Source organism: Psittacula echo, assembly GCF_963264785.1.
Source record: "Psittacula echo genome assembly, chromosome: 20".
NCBI classification, from domain to species: Eukaryota; Metazoa; Chordata; class Aves; order Psittaciformes; family Psittacidae; genus Psittacula; species Psittacula echo.
In genome coordinates, this window is record NC_137756.1 from 3,275,988 (window position 1) to 3,295,391 (window position 19,404).

At 47.6% G+C, this 19,404-nt stretch overlaps 1 protein-coding gene across 1 annotated transcript in view; it reads left to right on the top strand.

The window, feature by feature from the left end:
- VWC2L (von Willebrand factor C domain containing 2 like) overlaps positions 1–19,113 on the top strand; it is a gene marked incomplete at both ends in the record, with an annotated part of 48,866 nt that extends 29,753 nt beyond the window's left edge. The window contains one exon of the mRNA XM_080631992.1: positions 18,965–19,113. Coding sequence (XP_080488118.1) covers positions 18,965–19,113 — 149 coding nt within the window. The remainder of the gene's footprint in view (positions 1–18,964) is intronic.
- Positions 19,114–19,404: the final 291 nt, after the last annotated feature.

A 19,404-nucleotide genomic window follows, 5' to 3' on the forward strand; every position in this document is an offset into this window, starting at 1 on the left:
TCAGGACGTACGTGATCTAATCGTGTACATGATTTAACCTTATTCTTACACAAAAGATGTCAACAGCAGTTTTCATCTCCTGGGAAGATGGAAGGGCAATCAAAGCTCCCCTTAGGTATCCCAGAGCAACTGTAGCCTCATCACACATATTCTACACCATGTGAGCAGAGTTTCGTATCTTGTGCATGGGAAGTTTATTCTTTTCAGGTAAACTCTAGGACATACATATTCCACTTGTACCCATTTCTGAAATTATAATTGTCACAAGGAATTCTGTAAGCAGTTTTTAGGGGGAAAAAAAAATAGATATGGACAAGTCCCACAACTGGTATAACACATTTTATGTCAGCTAAGCCACTTTCTTGTCCCAGTTAAAAGTGTTTTGTGCCATTAGTGCTGGCAGGGAAGCTCACGTTTGTTAGAATAAATGGAGCAGGAGCTGATGCACCATAAAGAAAAGCACTCATATCCTGCACAGGGATCTACTGAGAGAAATGGGTCTGTTTGAAGATGAGCAGCCAAAGTTCTTCTCGACCTTTCAAAGCTCAGACTTTTTTCGTTGTAGCCAGTTGAGAGTATTTGAAGAAGATGGGAATATGTTGGTCAGAAAGTGCTGACTTGCTGAAACATCCCTAAGAAATAGGCCAATTATAGCAAACTTGCTGTTTGTACATTAGAAAAGGTTGGGAAAAAACCTTGGAAGGATCAAATGCCTTAGTTTAATGCTTTCAAAATGAACTCACTTAAATCTGGGAGGGAAGAGGGGGTGACATGGTTTTGGGTGTAGATCTTTAGTTTATCATTTCAAGTAGGAAAGACAGAAAACAAAGGAGCTTTTTGCTCAATAAATTATTTCAGACACCTGCTCGGATCTTTATTAAAATCAAAAAGTGTTTGCAACTGTGACATTTTTTCCCCATTTGAGTAAGAGAGGAGTAGCAGAAACAGCTCCCCATTGTAATGAGAAACATCCTTCCTCCTTGCCAGAGTTAGTGGTCAGCTCCAGAATGGGATTAATACACTCCTCTGGGGTTAGATGCCTTTGGGACCATCACCTTCTATGCCTGGTGGGAGAGGGCTGCCGGCACCCAGTGCTTCTTGGAAAACCCTCTGCACTTTGCAGGATGAGGTCTGCAGGCTTTGCTATTTGCAGAGCTATTTGCACTTTGGATTGCACTTTCTTGTCTGATTGAAATGGATGGGAAATGTCAGGAGGTGCGGGTGGAAGAGCCCTCGTTCAATACTGCTTCAGTATTCCTGAGTCTCATTATCTCCGGTCAGTGCACTTGCCTGGTTTCCGGCTTGTGAACCAAAATACCAGCGTGCTTTCATGCCATCCCCTCTCAGCTCTCACCACATACATTCAGGACTGCAAAACCCGGGGAGTGAATAATCCCCCCATCAGCTCCTTGGGGTGCCTGTGCGCAGAGGCTGGGGAACACACTGCAGCCGACACGCAGCGCGTCAGCGCCAGCTCGGTCTTGCAAGTCAAAGGCTCTGATTTCACAAGGCCAAGCCAGCGTTGGGTGTTCCTTCCAGAAAAGCCTCGTTCTCTGATCTCTGACTCATCGCAGCCCCCGCTGACGTCCAAGGGACTCCTTCTGCATGAGGATTATTCATCTGAACTGGGTCCGCAGCAGCATCCCATGCGTCATCCCTTATCTCCCAGCAAGCAGAGGCCGGCAGTCGCGCCAGCACTGTGGGCACCGGCCGCTTTCCAACAGCACAGCAGTCGCAGACCTGCCCTCTGGGTTATGGATCAGGGCAGTGGCTGCCAACTATTGATGACTGAATTTAGCTTGGTTTCATTTGAGTTGCTGTGGTTGATGTGCGTGAGGCTCTGGTACCCTCACTGTGCTACAAGGAAAGAATCGAGAGACTTTTTGGTTGCTTTTCAAGCTGTGTCAGACAAAAAAGAAATGTATTACAGGAAATGTCAAATTGTAATTATTAAGGACTTGGAAAACTGTGATTAAAAATGGAAACCTGTCTGCAATAATAACAATTAGATATATTCGCTATATTTTGCACTGAAATCACATTTTTTCTTGGCTGCATTCATGCTCTCCTAAGAGCAAATGTACTGATCCACTTCCTGAGACTGGTGTAAACTGGCCTGGCTGCCTTGCTCCAAGGGAAATATCTATGCTTTTTCAACAGCTGCGGATTTGCTCCCCTCTCTCATTTGTTCTAACAGCTTGACAGTGAAATTGTTACAGAAAAAAATAGGGAGGGCCAGTTCCTGCACCCATATCAGCTGGCCTCATGCCCTCCAAATCAGAGGATGCTGCTACCATTACCTCTGCAAGGCAGCATTTCCCTTTAGGACGAGCAGTGAGTCCAAAGGTGAAGTTAGAGCCAGCCCTCCTCCCAGAGAGCATTTATCTAGGCAGGGAAATTGTCTTGGAGGGTCTGCACACCCCATACTCTGCCTCCTTTGGTTTGCTGCCAGATTTTGCCAGAAAGATCTTGCCAAGATCACAGTAAGGGACTGAGAAACACAGAGGGGCTGTGCTTGGTTCTGCTGTCCTGGTGCTCGGTGTGACCCTCCCAGACCCCCTTCTTGAACCATTTCACTCTTACTTGAGGGACTTTACTGCCCAAATGGTCACTTGGGTTTCCCAAGTGGGTCACCTGGTGAAATAAAGGTAATTCCTTTTATTTACAGATTTAGCCTAGCTTGTATCTATGGCTCTAAAGGCCTGGAAAGTGGTGACGGAAGGGGAATGGCCTCAAAGGAAGGGGTTATAAATCCCCAGAAGCGGTCTTCAGGGATGCCAGAGAGGGACTCTTTGTCAGGGACTGTAGCGACAGGACAAGGGTGAATGGGTTTAAACTTAAAACAGTGGAGATTTAGGTTAGGTATAAGAAAGAAGCTCTTCCCTGTGAGGGTGCTGAGGCGCTGGCACAGGGTGCCTAGAGAAGCTGTGGCTGCCCCATCCCTGGCAGTGTTCAAGGCCAGGTTGGACACAGGGGCTTGGAGCAAGCTGCTCTAGTGGAAGGTGTCCCTGCCCGTGGCAGGGGTTGGAACTGGATGAGCTTTAAGGTCCCTTCCAATCCAAACCATTCTATGGCTCTATGATTCGTTAGGGAGCTGGGTTAGGCTGCCCAGTGGCAAAAGTCAGCTCCCAGTCAGCCAAGCAGGACTGGCCACTAGCAATGAAAAGCCCATGGCCTCATTTTATCACTCAGCACCATCACTGGTGGCTTTTCATTAAGGCAGAAGACAGTTGTGGAGGGTGCAGGAGGGGCAGAGATGCTGGGAAGAATTGGCTGTGGTATAAATAAGATGCTGGGGGGAGGAGGGAGGGAAGGTGTGCACAGAAAGGGTGCCTGGCATGACAGCACTAATTGGCTTTATTTAGACATCTATGCCCCTCCTTTCCCCCTGCTTTTTTTCCAGTGAGTACAAAAGGAGCCAAAAATAAATCTTCTTTGGGCCCTCCTGCAGGATCTCAGCTGCGGTAGGGGGGGGATCTGTCTTGAATGTGCTGGAGCGATGCTGCCTTCAAAACAAACATTTCCCTGGCTTGCTTCTGAGATTAAAACCCCTTTCTGAGACAGCCGCAGTGGTTCTTACAGCCCTCTGGATGCTGACTTTCTCACCGTGGTCTCTGTGGAGGAATAAAAGGGAGAAAAGAAAAAATACAGCAAAGGGAAGGAACGCAAAGCCAAACTAACGGAGCATCTTCTGGCATTGGCAAGTTTTCATCTTCCAGGGTCAGCCTTGATGTCATTCAGAGTGCTTTGCTCTTTGTAGCAGTTTTGGTTGTCGCAGCCATACGTACAAAGGACCATCTGGAAACCTGTTCCTGACTTTAGCAAGCATTAACATCGAGTCGCCCTGAGCCCACATTTGTTTGCTGGCTGCTGCAGCTCCATGTTGAGCTTACTTGGGCTTCTGCTCATATCCCTGGCAAGCCAGAGACTGGGAACAAGCAGGCTGGGTGTGCACAAAGCCTTCAAGCTTCCCCAGGGGTTTCTACTTTAGCTGTGGGGTTTGGGCTGGTCTGGATTTTGGGGTGGTTTTTTTTTGCATCTCTTTTTACTGCATGTGGTTGTTGAGCTCAGCTTTTGGTGTACGCATTCAGGAGCACAAGAGCGTGTTTCAGTTTGAAATTAGAAAATGCTCAGAGGTATAATCAGGTCCTTCCACAGTATTTAATTATCCATAATTAAAGGCATCTGCACAAAGCACCAGATTTTCAAAGACTATTCTTGTGTTACATTGCTAATGAATTAAGTAATTAATTGGCATTGAAAAAATACAATAGAAAACATCAATCTCTTAAAGTAACGCATTTTTTAGGCGTTTTATAAAATCATTAACTTGTATCAGGTCAGTGGCTGTTCTAATGTCTAAATCCCCCTTCTGGCTTCAAAAACATTTCCAAAGGACAAAATGAATGCTGGAAAACAAGGCAGGGAATACTTGCTGAAGAGTGTGGAAACACGTAGATACGGGAAATTTCATTTGGAAGTCGTTGTCCATCACTTTGCTGCTCTGTCCCACAGTTCCTTTCCCCTGCCAATAGAGTCTGAATGAATTTCTGTCACATTTGAGAACCCAATTTGCAGCCTCAAACCTGTCGTGTTCCTACAAGTTTCATTAGAAATGGTTGTCTGCTGGCTTTTGTTGTAATAACCCATATCCCTCCAAGCAGGGCACTGCTTCTGTGCCTAAGTTTCGCCTGTGCACTTCCCTGCCCTGTGATGATAAACAGGCTCTTGGTTGCAAGTCATTCAGATGCTATGATGGCACCAAGACCAGAGTGTGAGCAATACTTTTATCCAGTACTTAAGGAATAAAACCAGCCCAGGGTAATGAAACATTCTGAAAGTTTGGGGAGGGGAGGGATGCAGAAACGCATATATCCACTGTAAATTTTGCCCAGCTTCTCATCATTCCTAGCTGCTGCCTTATGGATAACCATCCTGTCCTGGTACATAAGCATAATAGCATATGGCATCTGCCAGAGTATGAAAGACCATATAGATTGTGGTAATGCATTTTGTAGTGGCACACAGAATTACTAGTAAAGGAAAGGATGATCCTTTTCCATGTCATGATTCCATTAAATGCAACTATTCACATGCAAAACCAGCACCACTCGTTTTGGTTTTATCAGCAACCTGACTCTTTGCACGGCACCATCAGAAAGCATTGTGGAAATGCCGTGGATACCATTAAACTCAGGTAGCATAACGGGAAGAGCAAAATCTGGGGACAAAGGTGGTTTAAAGCTGTTTCTGCAGCTGTTGGAGAAACCAGGGCAGGTCCCAGCAGAAGGGTTTAGGAGCATGTTTATTCCAGAAGCATCAACCTCTGTGTGTCCCATCTGTCCGTCGGAGCGAAGTGTGCCCATCCTTGCAGTGGTTTGTGCTCCCGGTGTGTGCACTCGAGATCCATCCATCCATCCTGCCTCTTCCTCCTCCTCCTGTTCCTTCAGGAGCTACGGATTTCAGCACAGCAGTGCCATGTCTTCTCTCTCTAACACCAAGCTTATCAGTTGCTTGGGGCTCGGTTGGAAGGGAGATGTTTACTCAAGTCTCCTTTTATGTGTGCCAGGCAAGTAATTCCCCAAGCAAATGAAGAAATTACGTTCCTACCATTGTGGTTATTCCCTTTCTCCAGGTAATCAGTCTTTTGTATGAATGTGCATAAAAGTGGGAGCTCTGCTGCTGCAGCCTGACCTGAATTCATACAGTTGAATAAAAGGCAGATCCAAAGGCTGATGCCACTTGACTGTGTAAAACACCCTCCAGAAGAGTCTGTCCTGTGGCTGGAAGGGGGAACCTTTGGTGCCTGAATTAGACTTTAGCTTTTATACATGTTCATTAAATTTAGTTTTCATTTCAATTGTTTCTGTGTCTGTCATTGTGGAGGGAAGGAGGCTGAGGAGTGGTGGTGAAGATGGCAGGAGATGGGCCTGCTGGGTCACACACAGTCTGAAAATCGGATTGTGCTCAGAATTGGCAGCAGAAAACCCAACTCCAACATGAGAGTAGAAAAAAATGGTTTCAGCAGCAGCTCTCACATGAAAAGTTTTTGCTTTGCTTTGACGTTCCATTTCTAACATGATCCCATGTTCAAAACCTTCATCAGAAAAATCTGTCACCAGGTGGGGGGAAAAAAGGACCATGCTTATGCTCTCAAAGCATCACATTTCATCTCGTGGTGGCAGGAAGGCATAAAGACATTTTTCTACCGATTGACACATTCCCACAGTCATCTGGATTGCCCTATTTTCCCGACAGGAGCTGAAGGTTTATCCTGGGCATGCAATGGTCTCCTGCAGCTAAAGAAACCCTTCTTCCCCTTGGCAAGGGGTCTGTGCAGAGGTTTATCATACCAACAGGCAACCATTGCCAGGACTAACGTGCGTAGTGGGGTGACTGTCCTTGTGCATTAATAGCTGCTGTAGTTTCATTATCCAGCAGTGAGCTGGGTTTTCAGTAGACTGCACATCTAAATGCACAACTCAGGTAATCCTGGTTCTTCCTCCCCACCCCGATGTTGCATTTTTTCCTCCTGTTTCATACAAAATTAGCACAGTCACAGTTTCCACTTCATTTATGACTGATATGAATAAAAACCACCCCATAAAACATCATGCACAGCTGTAGTGAACAAGTTAGATTCAATTCTGGCTTTATATTGAGTTGACGTGCAGCCAGCTCTCTTCCATACATCATCTGTGATTGCAGTTAAGGATGAAATACTGTTTTAATTCTTACACTGAATGTGGGGTTTTTTTCTGAAGAAAGAAGACATAAAAATGTTAAAATGGGCCATAAAAATCATTAAATTTTCACACTGAGCACAACCAAGAGGTGAATAAGTTGGCTAAAAGCTCGAAAGACCCAAAGAAAAAGTCCCAGTTGTTATTCTTTTGTTGTTAACCTTTGCCTTTGAATGGAGAAACCGAGGCAGAGAGCAAAGACCTGGTACTTTGGCAATCAGGGGATCCTTTGCCCGCTTGCTTCTCTGGATAAGGGTTTCTTATCACGTCTGCATGGACAAAGAGCTGTTGCTGCCTGCTGGAGCTGCTGCTCCCTACCTGTGTCCAAGTACGGTGCCTTGGTACATGCCCCAGCACTGTTGCAGTGGGCAGGATGAACATCCAGCCGCGTCCTTGTCCAAGTCTGCCTCTCTGTACCCCAATTCCTTTCATGGTGACCTGGGAAATAACCCACTGCAAGGGTGTGATCACTGTCCCATGCCTGCTCTCGGTACCCGAGCTGGTGAGGTGAAGGCAGCAGAAACACAACAGCATGTTTTATACATATATACACAACACCCTCTGACTGTATTTCTTGCCTTAGAAGTTTATTCTCTGGAAGGTCCAACTTTTCTTCCCTTTGGCTTTGGTTTATCCAGTGATGTTGTTAGCTGATGCACTATTTTAATGGTAGCCTTATTAATTGATTTCTTTTGAATTAACCTATTTGATTCCAGCTCCAAGAAAAACCCCACCTCACCTTATTTGCCATGCTTGAACCATTAAAAGAATTAATGTACCGTCAGTGCTGTTGGAGTTCATTTTGGGAAATATCTATTTAGACAACTTTTTAAAAGCCTGAAAGGTTATAATGACCTAGGAGTAGCTTTCATTGCCTGCAATTCAAATCTACCTGTGGGGTTTTTAAATGCGGTATTCTCCCAAAGCTTTATGCTGTCTGTAAAAAGCTAATCCTCTTTGTTTGGTCAGGTAAATGTTGAAACATGCATTTCTGACTTAATGGCTGGTTACTGTTGTCTTTGAGGTGTTACTGGTTTTGTTCTTCAACCTTGAAGGTACACAATAAAAATCTGATTCAGAAAAGCTGTTTTACATGCACAGTGTCTGCCTGTGCAATGCTAGGCACCTTGCCTATGCGGGTTTTTTGCCATAAGCTAAACTTTTTAGTGCTGATTAAGGTATTTGCACAGGGAGAGCCTTGTAAAATGAAGAAGAATTTAGTGTGCAAATCCCACAGGTGACTTTGAAAATGCCAAGCAGCATTTCATAGTAAAAGAGGGGAGGAAAACCCTATACTTCAGGCTAGGTCTGTAGCCCTGTGATTTGTTCTTCTGCTGTCTGAGGAGTGATCCTGAGACATGCTGTGTCTTTGGTGGCAGTAATTCGGCTTCAACACCGCCCTCAATTTGAGTATACTTCAGTCAGCAGGGTGGGTAAATGATTATGAATTAGCTATTAATTTGCACTGCAGCAATGCCCAGCCCTGCTGCTTAACAGTCCATAACCCACCACTGGATGAGGAACCCAGTAAAAACGGGGAGACTGGGGACAGAGGTTTTGCAGGAGGTAGAAGTGCCCTCAGATGTGCTCCCGGCTTTGATTTCAGTGCACGTGGGATCAGAAACAAAGAGGCTGGGGGAGATGCCCATACAATGAGGCAAATACCCTGAATCTATAGCAGCAGGAAGCATACTGCTTGCCCTATTTATTTTAGCGTGCCCAGATCAGTTTTGCTGGATTATCTGCACTAGTTCAGATGGTTTAAGCTGGTTAAAAAGATGTGCTCTCACGGTTGAGACTCCTGGTAGTTTATTATCGTTTCTCACTCCACAATATCCCTGCAGGAGGAAAAGTTCTGCTCCTTCTGGGCTTTAACCCTTGGAAGTGCCTAGTCTGGCATCTCCTCATACCCACCGGCGACAGCACCTGCTGTCAGTCATTGGCAGCGCTTGCAGCTGATCTGTTTCCTGCAGATACCTGTACTGAATATGTGGTTTTGTGCATCATCTGCATGCTGTCTTCCCTGCACTGAGCTGTGCCCAAAGGTTAATCCAGAGCTTTGCTGCTGCCCCATCACGGGCAGAGCTATGTATCAGAAAGCAAGCAACGGTGCTGCCCAGGGATGGGCAGGTTGGAGGTGACCATCAACCTTGGGCTTGGTTCCCCTTCATCATGCTCATCCCACAAGCACAGCAGATGAAGGGAGAAGTGGGGCTGCAGTTTTCAACTGGTGCTTTTTAAGTGTCTTTATTTAACTTGCTGAGTAATAGTCTCAAGTCTGTCCACACAGCTTGGATCTGTATCGGCACTGGTAGACGTCAGCACTCCTAAACAGACTGCTTTTAAATTGCACCCATAGATCTTCCTTGCACCAAAACATTCCTGTTCCAGTATTTAGTGATGCCTGAAGTTATGCGTCCACGTGAAATTAAGTAACTGTGCTATCAATAAGGAGGAGTAATGCGGTGTATTCCCTTCTGGATGTCTCTCTGTCCCTCATTTGTTTACTGCTCCTGATTAAGACAGAAAATGAGCTATCAGTAATTTTCTAACCATGGTGCAAAGCAGAGGATCAAATCAGTCTGTGCCACTGGGAGCCAGGTCATAATTCAGGGAACTCGAGTGGATCCCTTGCATTCACTATACTCCAAGGCAGTGGGTGCTTGGGGTTGTCTGAGCAAAGCCTGGATGATGTGAGGTTGGACTCTGAAGGTGACCTCTGAAGGTCCCTTCCAATCCAAACTATTCTATGGTTGTATGCAAACATCACTGCGTGGGGAGAGCCAGAAGGTGATGTGGGGCCTCCAGGAGATCCCTGTCCCACTGGGCTGGCTGAGAGCTGCAGGTGTGGTTTATCCTATGGCTTCATTGCTGGCAAAAATCAACGAGAAGGCTCCTGTTGCCCTGAATTTAGCTTTTTAGCTCGGTCTCACCTTTTTAATGCACTCCTTTTAATGATGTAGGGCTTGCTTAGAGTAAGGAACTTGGATTTAATTTGGATACTGAAGATGTATTTTTTAATGCAGAGATTAAATAAGCTTTAGGCGTCTTCAGGCACCTAGCAATGTGAATTATGGCTGGAAGAACCTCTCATGTAAATAGGCAATGCTCGAGAAGGGCTGTTAGCATCATCTTGTGAGGAGTGAAATATGCAGGAAGGATGGAAAGAGCTGCAGAAAGCTATGGAGGAGATTAATCCTTTGGGGAAGTGGTGTGCAAGACTGAAAGCCTGCAGGTGGAAAGGAGATACCACCACTTGACTGCAGGGAGCTTTCAGCCAGAGCCAGTGGGGTCTGTCCCCAAATAAAGAAAGAAAAGGTTCACATTTTGTGATATTTTAGGCAATGGAGTGAAATTGGAGGCATTTATTGGAGATGCTGTCTCCCCATGGGTGGCTAGCCAAGGTGGTAAGGGAAAAGTGAACCGTCCACCTTGGGGTCACCTTGGGGAAGTGACACTTGTTACCGCAGCTACGAGCCATCATTATGGGATAGTCTGCCTAAAAGTGGAAACACCCCAGGCAGAACGTGGCTGTGTTGCCGAAACATCACTTGGTCCAACATTGTGTGTAACCATATGTTGGTTCCTTTCATCGGAGAGGGCAGGAGTGACATACCCACCTGGCTGGAGCTGTCTGTGCTGGTGGGTGGAAGCGGAAGCAGGCTGAAATTTGATGGGAAAGCTTGCACAAACCTCTTGTCCTTCCAGGAAAAAGCTGGCTGAAAGGAAGTGAACAACGGGGGGGGGAAAAAAGGCTGTAGGAAATGTGTATTTCAGAGTCCCTTGGTTTTGCTTGTGTGTACACACACACACACATCCCCGTGTCCATGCAAGGCTTTCTTTTCAGATTTTAAAATACCAACAGCAACCATAACAAAGGGGCACAAAGCAATTCCTGAGGTTTATGAATGGCAGAGGGACTGGTGTGTATGGGGGGGGGGGGAGTGTGTGTGTTCTGGGGGCATCAGTAGCCTTTGCTTGCTCACATCTCCTGCCCAAAGTTTCCCATGCCTACCTTGGTTTTCATCCCTCAGCTCACGGGGAAGGATGGGACGAAACCAAGTGATTTCATAGAATCATCACAGAGTCATAGAATGGTTTGGGTTGGAAGGGACCTTTAAAGCTCATCTACTTCCAACCCCTGCGATGAGCAGGGCCATCTTCAACTAGATCAGGTTGCTCAGAGCCACATCCAGCTTGGCCTTGAATGTCTCCAGGGATGGGGCATCCACCACCTCTCTGGGCAACCTGTGCCAGTGTTTTACCACCACTCATTCGTGGGTCTGTTGCAAAAAAAAGCAGCGCTGCTTTTCCCTTCCTCCCCCCATTCACCACCCACCCCAGTGCGAGATGGAGCCTCCTCACCTGCCAGATGGAGATGCAACGTTTCTGGTAGCTGCTGTGCTGAGTGGAGCTTCCTTCAACCACAGGATGCGATTGCTAACCAACAGGTCTGCAGCGGCGCAGGGAGGGGATGAGCAGATGATGGTTGGTTTGTGCTGGTGGCCAGCTTTCACCTACCCATGCTGAAAACATCGACCTGCTCCAGCACTGAGATGTGCAGCTGATCAGCATTTGGGGTGCCAGATGGCTCTGTAAAGTGTTTTGCACAAGGCAGCGAGCCCTGACACCTCCAGCATCTCCCGCTTACCTGCTGTAGGGACTTTTAATCTGCAGCACTGAGGCTGGTGTGGTTTGGTAGACTCGACTTCTAGTCCTTTCCAAAGACAGAGCAGCATCCACATTTCATTGAGGTGGTGGCTGAGGCATTGATGCACATTTAGGTGGAGGCGTCTTAGGAGAGCTTGTCTGCTGCCAGCGAGTGTGAGTGGACTGGAAAGGGGCCTTCAAAGTCTTCCTGGTGATCTGGATAGGGGTACTGACCTGAAACGGTCCCATTTCTCAGCCCTGCAGGAGCCTTTGTACAGGTTGGGTGGTGTTGGACTTATGGGTCCAGGGGTGTATTTTCACCTGGTGTTTGTATTGGGAACATGCATGATGAATGGATGTCCTTTAATCTGCTAAGAGCTGTGTCATCCATAGCCTGGAAGACATGGACATCACCTTGTAGAGCAGGGAAGAGGCAGAGCCACAGTGTACTCCCTTCCCTCCTGCCACTACCAAGTGATTAGCCACAGACCAGGGATCTGACCTGGGCTCACCCCACACACACGTGCCATGGTTATAGAATCATAGAACCATAGAATAATTAGGTTTGGAAAGGACCTTAAGATCATCCAGTTTGAACCTCCTGCCATGGGCAGGGATATCTCACACCAGACCATGTTGCCCAAAGCTCTGTCCAACCTGACCTTGAACACCACCAGGGATGGAGCATTTACCACTTCTCTGGGCACCCTGTGCCAGTGCCTCACCACCCTCACAGCAAAGAACTTCCTTAGATCTAACCTGAACTTCTCCTGTTTCAGTTTGAACCCGTTACCCCTTGTCCTATCACTACAGTCCCTGATGCAGAGCCCCTCTCCAACATCCTTGTAGGCCCCCTTCAGATACTGGAAGCTGCTCTGAGGCTTCCATGCAGCCTTCTCTCCTCAAGGCTGAACAGCCCCAGTTTTCTCAGTGTCTGTTTCTGGCAGCTCTGTTCCTGATGCACCCTCAGGCTTCAGCCGTGCTTTGAGCCAGGATCTTTGGCTTCAGCCTCTAACACAACAAAGCCGCGGAGTTATTATCTTTTGTTGGGGTTTTCAGCCCCTGCTGCAGAGCCTCACCTAATGTAATTCTCAGTAAGGCGAAGCTCAGCATCGGCAGCTGCCTCACCTCCGGCTTCACCCGCTGCCTTTTCCTCCCCGTGGGGAGAGGGCGGCAGGCAGTCCCGATACTAGGCAGTGAAAACAATACTCCTTCCCTCCTCAACTTATCAATTACAGCCACAAAGGGAGCTCTTTTCTTGCAGTCCAAAGTGATTGCTTAAACGGCATTGACAGAGCTCAATGAACATGTGAAAAGATCCTGCAGGATCAGCAGCAAGGAGCTGCGTTAACCCACAGAAATGGGGGCTGTCATCGAAAACAGGATGCTGGGTTTGATTCCCTCCCTGAGCACAGAGTTCAGCCTGGATGTGGAAAAAAAAAGCACAAGGTGCAGGCAGCTGCCCTCTGTGCCTGGGGATCGCCGGTATTTTTGATGTATTTTGCCTCTCTCTGTTGAGGAGTTGTCCACAAGCCTCCGTGTGTGGGTTTCAGGGTGTAATCCTCACCTGGCCGTTGCTTTGTGAGTGGTTGTTTCAGCCAAGCAATGCTGGGCATGCTGGACACTGGCGTGGGAGGCTGCATGGCTTATGGCTTGGGGGAGCATGGTGAAGATGCCTGTTTTGTGGAGACATGCGAAGGAAAATCCAGCTACCCACTGACAAGACACAGAAATGGCTCCTCCGGTTCCACGCAGATGGCCAGCAGTAAATTCCCACTGTTGTACTCATGGTCAAGGTCCAAAAGCAAATTCATCAAGACAACATTCAGTTGGATGAGTGTCCATGGGGTTGCTTTCAGGCACTAGCCATTCCTAAATAAGTGTCGGAAAACACCACTGTTTTCTGCTTATCCCTTGCAACTTACATTGTGGGACACATCAGAGGGGAGCCTAAGGGACAGTTTGCTATATTGAGTTGCTATTTAGCAGCTGTCTAAACTACCAGTGTGAGGTAGGTAAGTGTAGCCATCAGCACCTCTCTCCTTGACGTTATTCATTGACTGAATAAGGTAAATTTTCTTGGAGTCAGCTTTAGTATTTCCTAAAGAGATGGAGAGGCTCCTAAAGCAGTGACTGGAGACATAGAATTATCACTGGAAAATATTTAACTAAGAAGAAAATACCACTAAGATGTTGCACCATGAAAAGTTCCAGTGAAGGCAATGAGCTTTGCCTGGTGCAAGATGCTATTCAGGGCAAACCTAAATATCACAGTTGGCCTGAAGTGATTCGTGCTTGCTGTGGTGCTTAACATTTGATTTCCTTTTATTGCTTCTTTGCACACACGAAGCTAAATCCAGAGCTGCTGTAAGCCATGGGCAAAGCTATTGAGTTCAGTAAAACTACCAGAGAAGTAACTGGGAGCAGCCTGAAGCCCACAGCCCCCAGGAGCCAGGCTGGTGTTCAGCACCAAGTGACTCCAGATCATCAGCGTGACACTGCATGCATCAAACTGCACACTCCTGCTATTTCCAGCTTTAACTTGGCATCTGTGCAGCGTGCTCTGGAATTCACGTGTTTTCCTCCTCATCCCCGTAGTGCTGTGGTTGGGACTGTGCAGAAGATGCAGTTCGCTTGTGAGCTGGGATGGCTGCTCCTCTTGCCTTTGGGCCCTTTTTTCCAGTTTGAAAGGAAGTGTCAGATCAAGGGGCTTTTGAGTTTCTTTAGAGCACCATCATGCCAGACTCCCAAGAGGAGTTAATCTCATGCCCCTGGGTAGCATTGCATGAGATAGCAGGAATGCATTAATGCCTGAGCATGGGATGAGATGTATTCCCTCCATACACTGGAAGGCCAATGGCATCCTGGGGTGTATTAGAAGAGGGGTGGTCAGTAGGTCGAGAGAGGTCCTCCTTCCCCTCTACTCTGCCCTGGTGAGACCGCATCTGGAATATTGTGTCCAGTTCTGGGCCCCTCAGTTCAAGAAGGACAGGGACCTGCTGGAGAGAGTCCAGCGCAGGGCAACTAAGATGATTAAGGGAGTGGAGCATCTCCCTTATGAGGAGAGGCTGAGGGAGCTGGGTCTCTATAGTTTGGAGAAGAGGAGACTGCGGGGGGACCTTATTAGTGTATATAAATATATAAAGGGGGAGTGTCACGAGGATGGAGCCAGGCTCTTCTCAGTGGCAAACAATGATAGGACAAGGGGTAATGGGTACAAACTGGAACACAAGAGGTTCCACTTAAACTTGAGAAGAAACTTCTTCTCAGTGAGGGTGACAGAACACTGGAACAGGCTGCCCAGGGAGGTTGTGGAGTCTCCTTCTCTGGAGACATTCAAAACCCGCCTGGACACATTCCTGTGTAACCTTATCTAGGTGTTCCTGCTCTGGCAGGGGGATTGGACTAGATGATCTTTTGAGGTCCCTTCCAATCTCTAACATACTGTGATTCTGTGATACCAGTGGTGCAGTTCAGCAGCACAACATGGGTCATCGCCCAGGCATCTGGTCTTACACATACAGTTGCAAACTTTGCCATCACTCTTCCCAAACAACAAACCACATGTGGTTTTTCTAGCTCTCTCCCACCAAGGCAGCATCTGAATGTTCCTAATATATCTCCATGAAAATCTTCACAGTTGTTCTAGCAAACAGCCTGGAGTGCTGTGGTCTGAGTATTAACTATGTTAAGCAAAGCAAATCTCACAATTACGGTGTCTGTGGGAGGAGCATACTTGTCCCATCAGTCTCCCGGAGCAAGGAAAAGAGGATGATTACTGCCCTGCTTTTGTGGTTTAAGATGCTTTTACAAAGACCAGAACAACAGCCGTTGCCCAAAGCAGCTTCTTGTTCCTACCGCTATTATCATAAGTAAATGTATTGATGTGCCTGACATGTCATCAAATGTTTCTGAGCAGCATCTTCCTTTGAATAATAAATTAAAACCCCCCAACCCACATTGCTGTGCTGGTCTGTCTCATTCTTTGAGATTTTCTTTACATCAGTTGGACAGATCCTGGTCTCAGCCCGCTCCTCTGAGCAGCACAAAGCCGCAGCGGGAGCAGCTCAGGACAGTCCCCAGCAGTGTGGGTTTGCGGCACTGAGCTTTTGAAATGCTGAGGGGCTGATCTAGGGGAGGGAAATTAGAGAACCTAAAGGAGTATGGTTAGCTGCAGAGCTAAAGAAGGATTGGTTTCTTGCTGTGAGATCCCATCATGGCTGCAGTTCCTCTCTAAGGCACATCATAAAGCCATGTAGCATCCCCTAGTGCTGGATGTTACTGGAAAACCCCCTGGTGACACAGGAAATGCCACTTGTCGCGGGCATATTTTTAATCGCATTTCAGCAGTGCAGTATCCCTCTGAGTGCATCTTTCTTATACTTCAGCCACAGGTGTGATGCTCACTGCATCCCATTTTTGACAAACAGGATCCACTTTTCCAATATGAAGGTGGGAGAAGTTTAGATGGGGAAAAATAGAGAGGGAGGAGAGGGAGGTGTGCTGGCTGACAGCAATTATGCTGGAAAGTTAATTTTCGGGGGTGGGAATTTAAGTTGAATTCTCACAAATGGAATGTCGAAAGCCACCTTTCCATACGGGTGGGCATCGAGGGTGCAGAAATGCTCCATCCAGCTTGCTGTGGTGAGCAAAAGAAACCATTTTGCTCTGGCAATGCAGAGGTGGCTATTTTGAGAAAGTGATAGTGTTTGTCTGCATTAAAAGTACTGACAGAAGAGATGGATGTCCAAATGACCCCACTGGGGAAGCTCAGGAGGGAGAAGGGACCTGGGACTGCCAGGAGGAGAAAGGGCAGCTGAGGTCATGATGGAGATAAGCAGGACGCAAGGAAAAATAAGCTTTTCCCCAGTTTGCACTACCCCATCAGCCAGTCCTAACTCACTGAGCCATCCTCTGCCGCTGTGGTGTTTCAGTGCAGGGATGCAGCCGACACCACACGTGGGGGTCACAGGGTCCCCAGACCCAGGGCAGACAGTGATGGTTGGCCCACCAGCGAGTGATAGAACTGGCTCGTGTCTTCACCAGCTTCCCATGTGGTTTCAGCCACATTGAATGGGCTCAGCACCCGGAGACGTGTGTGGGTGACAAGGCAGTATTGGCTTCTCAAATGAGAGAATTAACAGGCAGCCGCAGGGCAACAAGAGGGAAAACACTCTTCCCTTTTCCCTGCCACCCTCAGCTCCACAGGAAGCTTTTTGTTTAAGTTTTAATGAAACGGGTTCTTTGCTTGAGGGAGCGGGAGGGGGGGCTGCCCATCCTGGGTGTCCCTGCCATCGACAGGCAATCAGAGCATCCTGTTAAAGAGGGACAGGAGCTTACTTCAGCTTTAAATACGACTATCTACAATTATTGGCATTTTCATTGCATTTGAACCCTGGACATGGAACGGCAGCAAATGAGCCAACCTGCTGGTGAAGCTCACGCTGGGTGTCACAACACACCACCACCAACCAGGCTTGCTGAAGTTAAACTCTGTGATGAAAAGCACGGGCAGCAGCACAGCCGGTGCAGGGACCTGAGAGCCCTGGGAAGAAGTGACAACTTCAGTGGGTTGCCAGAGGAAAACGGCAGTTGGGATCACAGCCTTTCCAGCCAGAATGGTGTCTTCCAGAGATGCCAACTTTGGAAGTCTTCAGCTTGTGACTTAAAATAGGTCATGACTTTTTCATGCACGTAAAGAAAAATGTGTCTAGTATATGTGTGTGTACGTAGTCTGGTTTTTCTGTTATCACTGCATGCCCTTGACTGGTAACTCCTGGCTTTGAAGTTCTTTGTGCTATGGAATGACTGATGTTGGAGGGGACCTTTGGCGATTGCCCAGCCCAAAGCAGACATCCCTGTGCCCAGTGCGCTGCTCCTCAATTGCCAGCAGTCCACCATAGCCTGAACTCTAGCTCAACAAGTGGTGTCGCATTTCCTTGTTTGGAGCAAAAGCCTGCTTCTTCCTGGCATCCTAGTGGATTCCCATGCTGGCTGGGCAAAGGAGGAGGCAACATCCCCCTTTCTTGGAGAGACACAGGGCTTCCCTGCACCACAGCCTGCCTTCCCAGGTCCTGACTGTGGACAGAAGCGGCAGCCCTGGGGTACACCCACTCACCCCAAATTCTGCTCCAGGATGCCTCCACATCTTGCTCAGGCTCTTCTGTTGTGGCTTCGTTGAGATAGATCTGAAAAGTTGCTATAGAGCTGATCTGCATTTGAGGAGGCCTTCAATAAAGTCAAGAGATTGCCTAAATGCAGACAACATCCAGGCACTGTTTGGCTCAGTAGCAACCTGCGTTGTCTACATCTGGTTAAGCCCAGCCCTGTCAAACTCATGGTCTGTTGAGCTTAAACATTGGGTCTTGAGGAGCACCAATAAAGTCAGGGCACTAATAAAACAGGGAGATAATAGTTCTGTGAGACTATAAAACATGAGAGCCCAGCACTGGGTTGGCTACAGCTCAGCCTGTTTCCAGCCATGTAGGGACCCTGTTTTCCCTTTCAAACAGTCAAGCCTTATTTTAAGCACGAACAACTTGCCTGTAATTTCAGGTCTGCACACACTGCCATCTACTGAATACAACTGGTGCACTGGAGGCATAGATTAAAACCAGTGGCCAGCTGAGGGGTGACATTTCAGAGCAGCACTCAAGCCACAAGACACTTTTGAGATGTCTTCATGCTTCCCCTATGCCATGAATGCAGCCACCTTGATTATCTTCCCCATGTGCTGCTGCCTTTGCCATTAATTCCTGGCACTAACTGATGCAGGAACGAGAGGGGAAGAGGAGAGGGTTTGCAGAGGGACAGCTGGGCAATGGGTATTTGTGGGACTTTTAAGAGAAGGAGGAAAATAAGATCCTTGCTGGCTTGCTGCTTTGATGTTGTACAATACAGAAGCCCACAAAAATTAGCAGTAATGAGCAGATTAAAGGAATCGCCCTCGAGAAGACCCAGGTTTTATCAGAAAGCTTATCTGGAAGGTAAATTATTTTTGTGAATTTGATGCTATAAATCTTCTATGGTTAGTAGTCCTGAGCTGGTGGGATTACTGGGCATTCAGGCACGGCTGCCGTGGTCCTGGGGGATGAATTGGCTCCAGTCCCTGCAGCTCAATGCAGTGCCACCGGGCAAAGGCTCATTTGTGTTTTGATGTTTGTCCTCATGGTCTTGTCCATCTCACAGCCAAATTTTAGGTGAAATACAGACTAAATTAGAGGACAACTGAGTAGAAAACCCTGGGTGCATCAGTGGGGCATCCAATGCTATTTGTATAAGGGGGTGAGTATAGAAACAGGAGAAGGAAAGTTTTGAGGTCTTTTTATTTTCCCTTTAGTGCCTGAGGGCAGCCAGAAAAATGAGGCGAGTGATCAGCATGGGGTGAAGGTTGGCACTGAGCAGGCTGGGAGCACTGCTGCTGCGTTCAGCAGTGGCAATGCAGCACTGGAGCACAGCAAGGGGCTGGGGCTGAGCGCCTGCCTACTCCCAGGTGCTGAGAGCAGAGCTGCTATGCCCGATGTAGAACCAGAAAAAGTATTTATTCCTGTTACTCACGTGTGTTTCTGCAGGTCCAAACTGCTTTGCAGGAACCACGATAATTCCTGCCGGCATCGAGGTGAAGGTGGACGACTGCAACATCTGCCACTGCCACAACGGGGACTGGTGGAAGCCGGCGCAGTGCTCCAAGCGCGAGTGCCAGGGCAAGCAGGCTCTGTAGTGGAAAATCCCCTGCCAGTAGCACTGCTGGGCAAACAGCCCTCTGATGATGATGATGATGATGACAAAGGAACGTCTTTGATGCTGCTCATGCATCCGACCTCCCGCCAGCTGGAACAGGGTCACCAGCAAAACCTGCAAGAGTTTCACACAAGCAGAGGTTTTTACTTGTGGGGAAGGGTCTCCTTCTCCCTCCTGTCCCGCTCCTGTCCCGCTTTACACACTATGTATCCTTTATCTAGGTATCTACTCTGCTTTAGTAATTATCAGTGCTTCACAGGGACATGGTGGT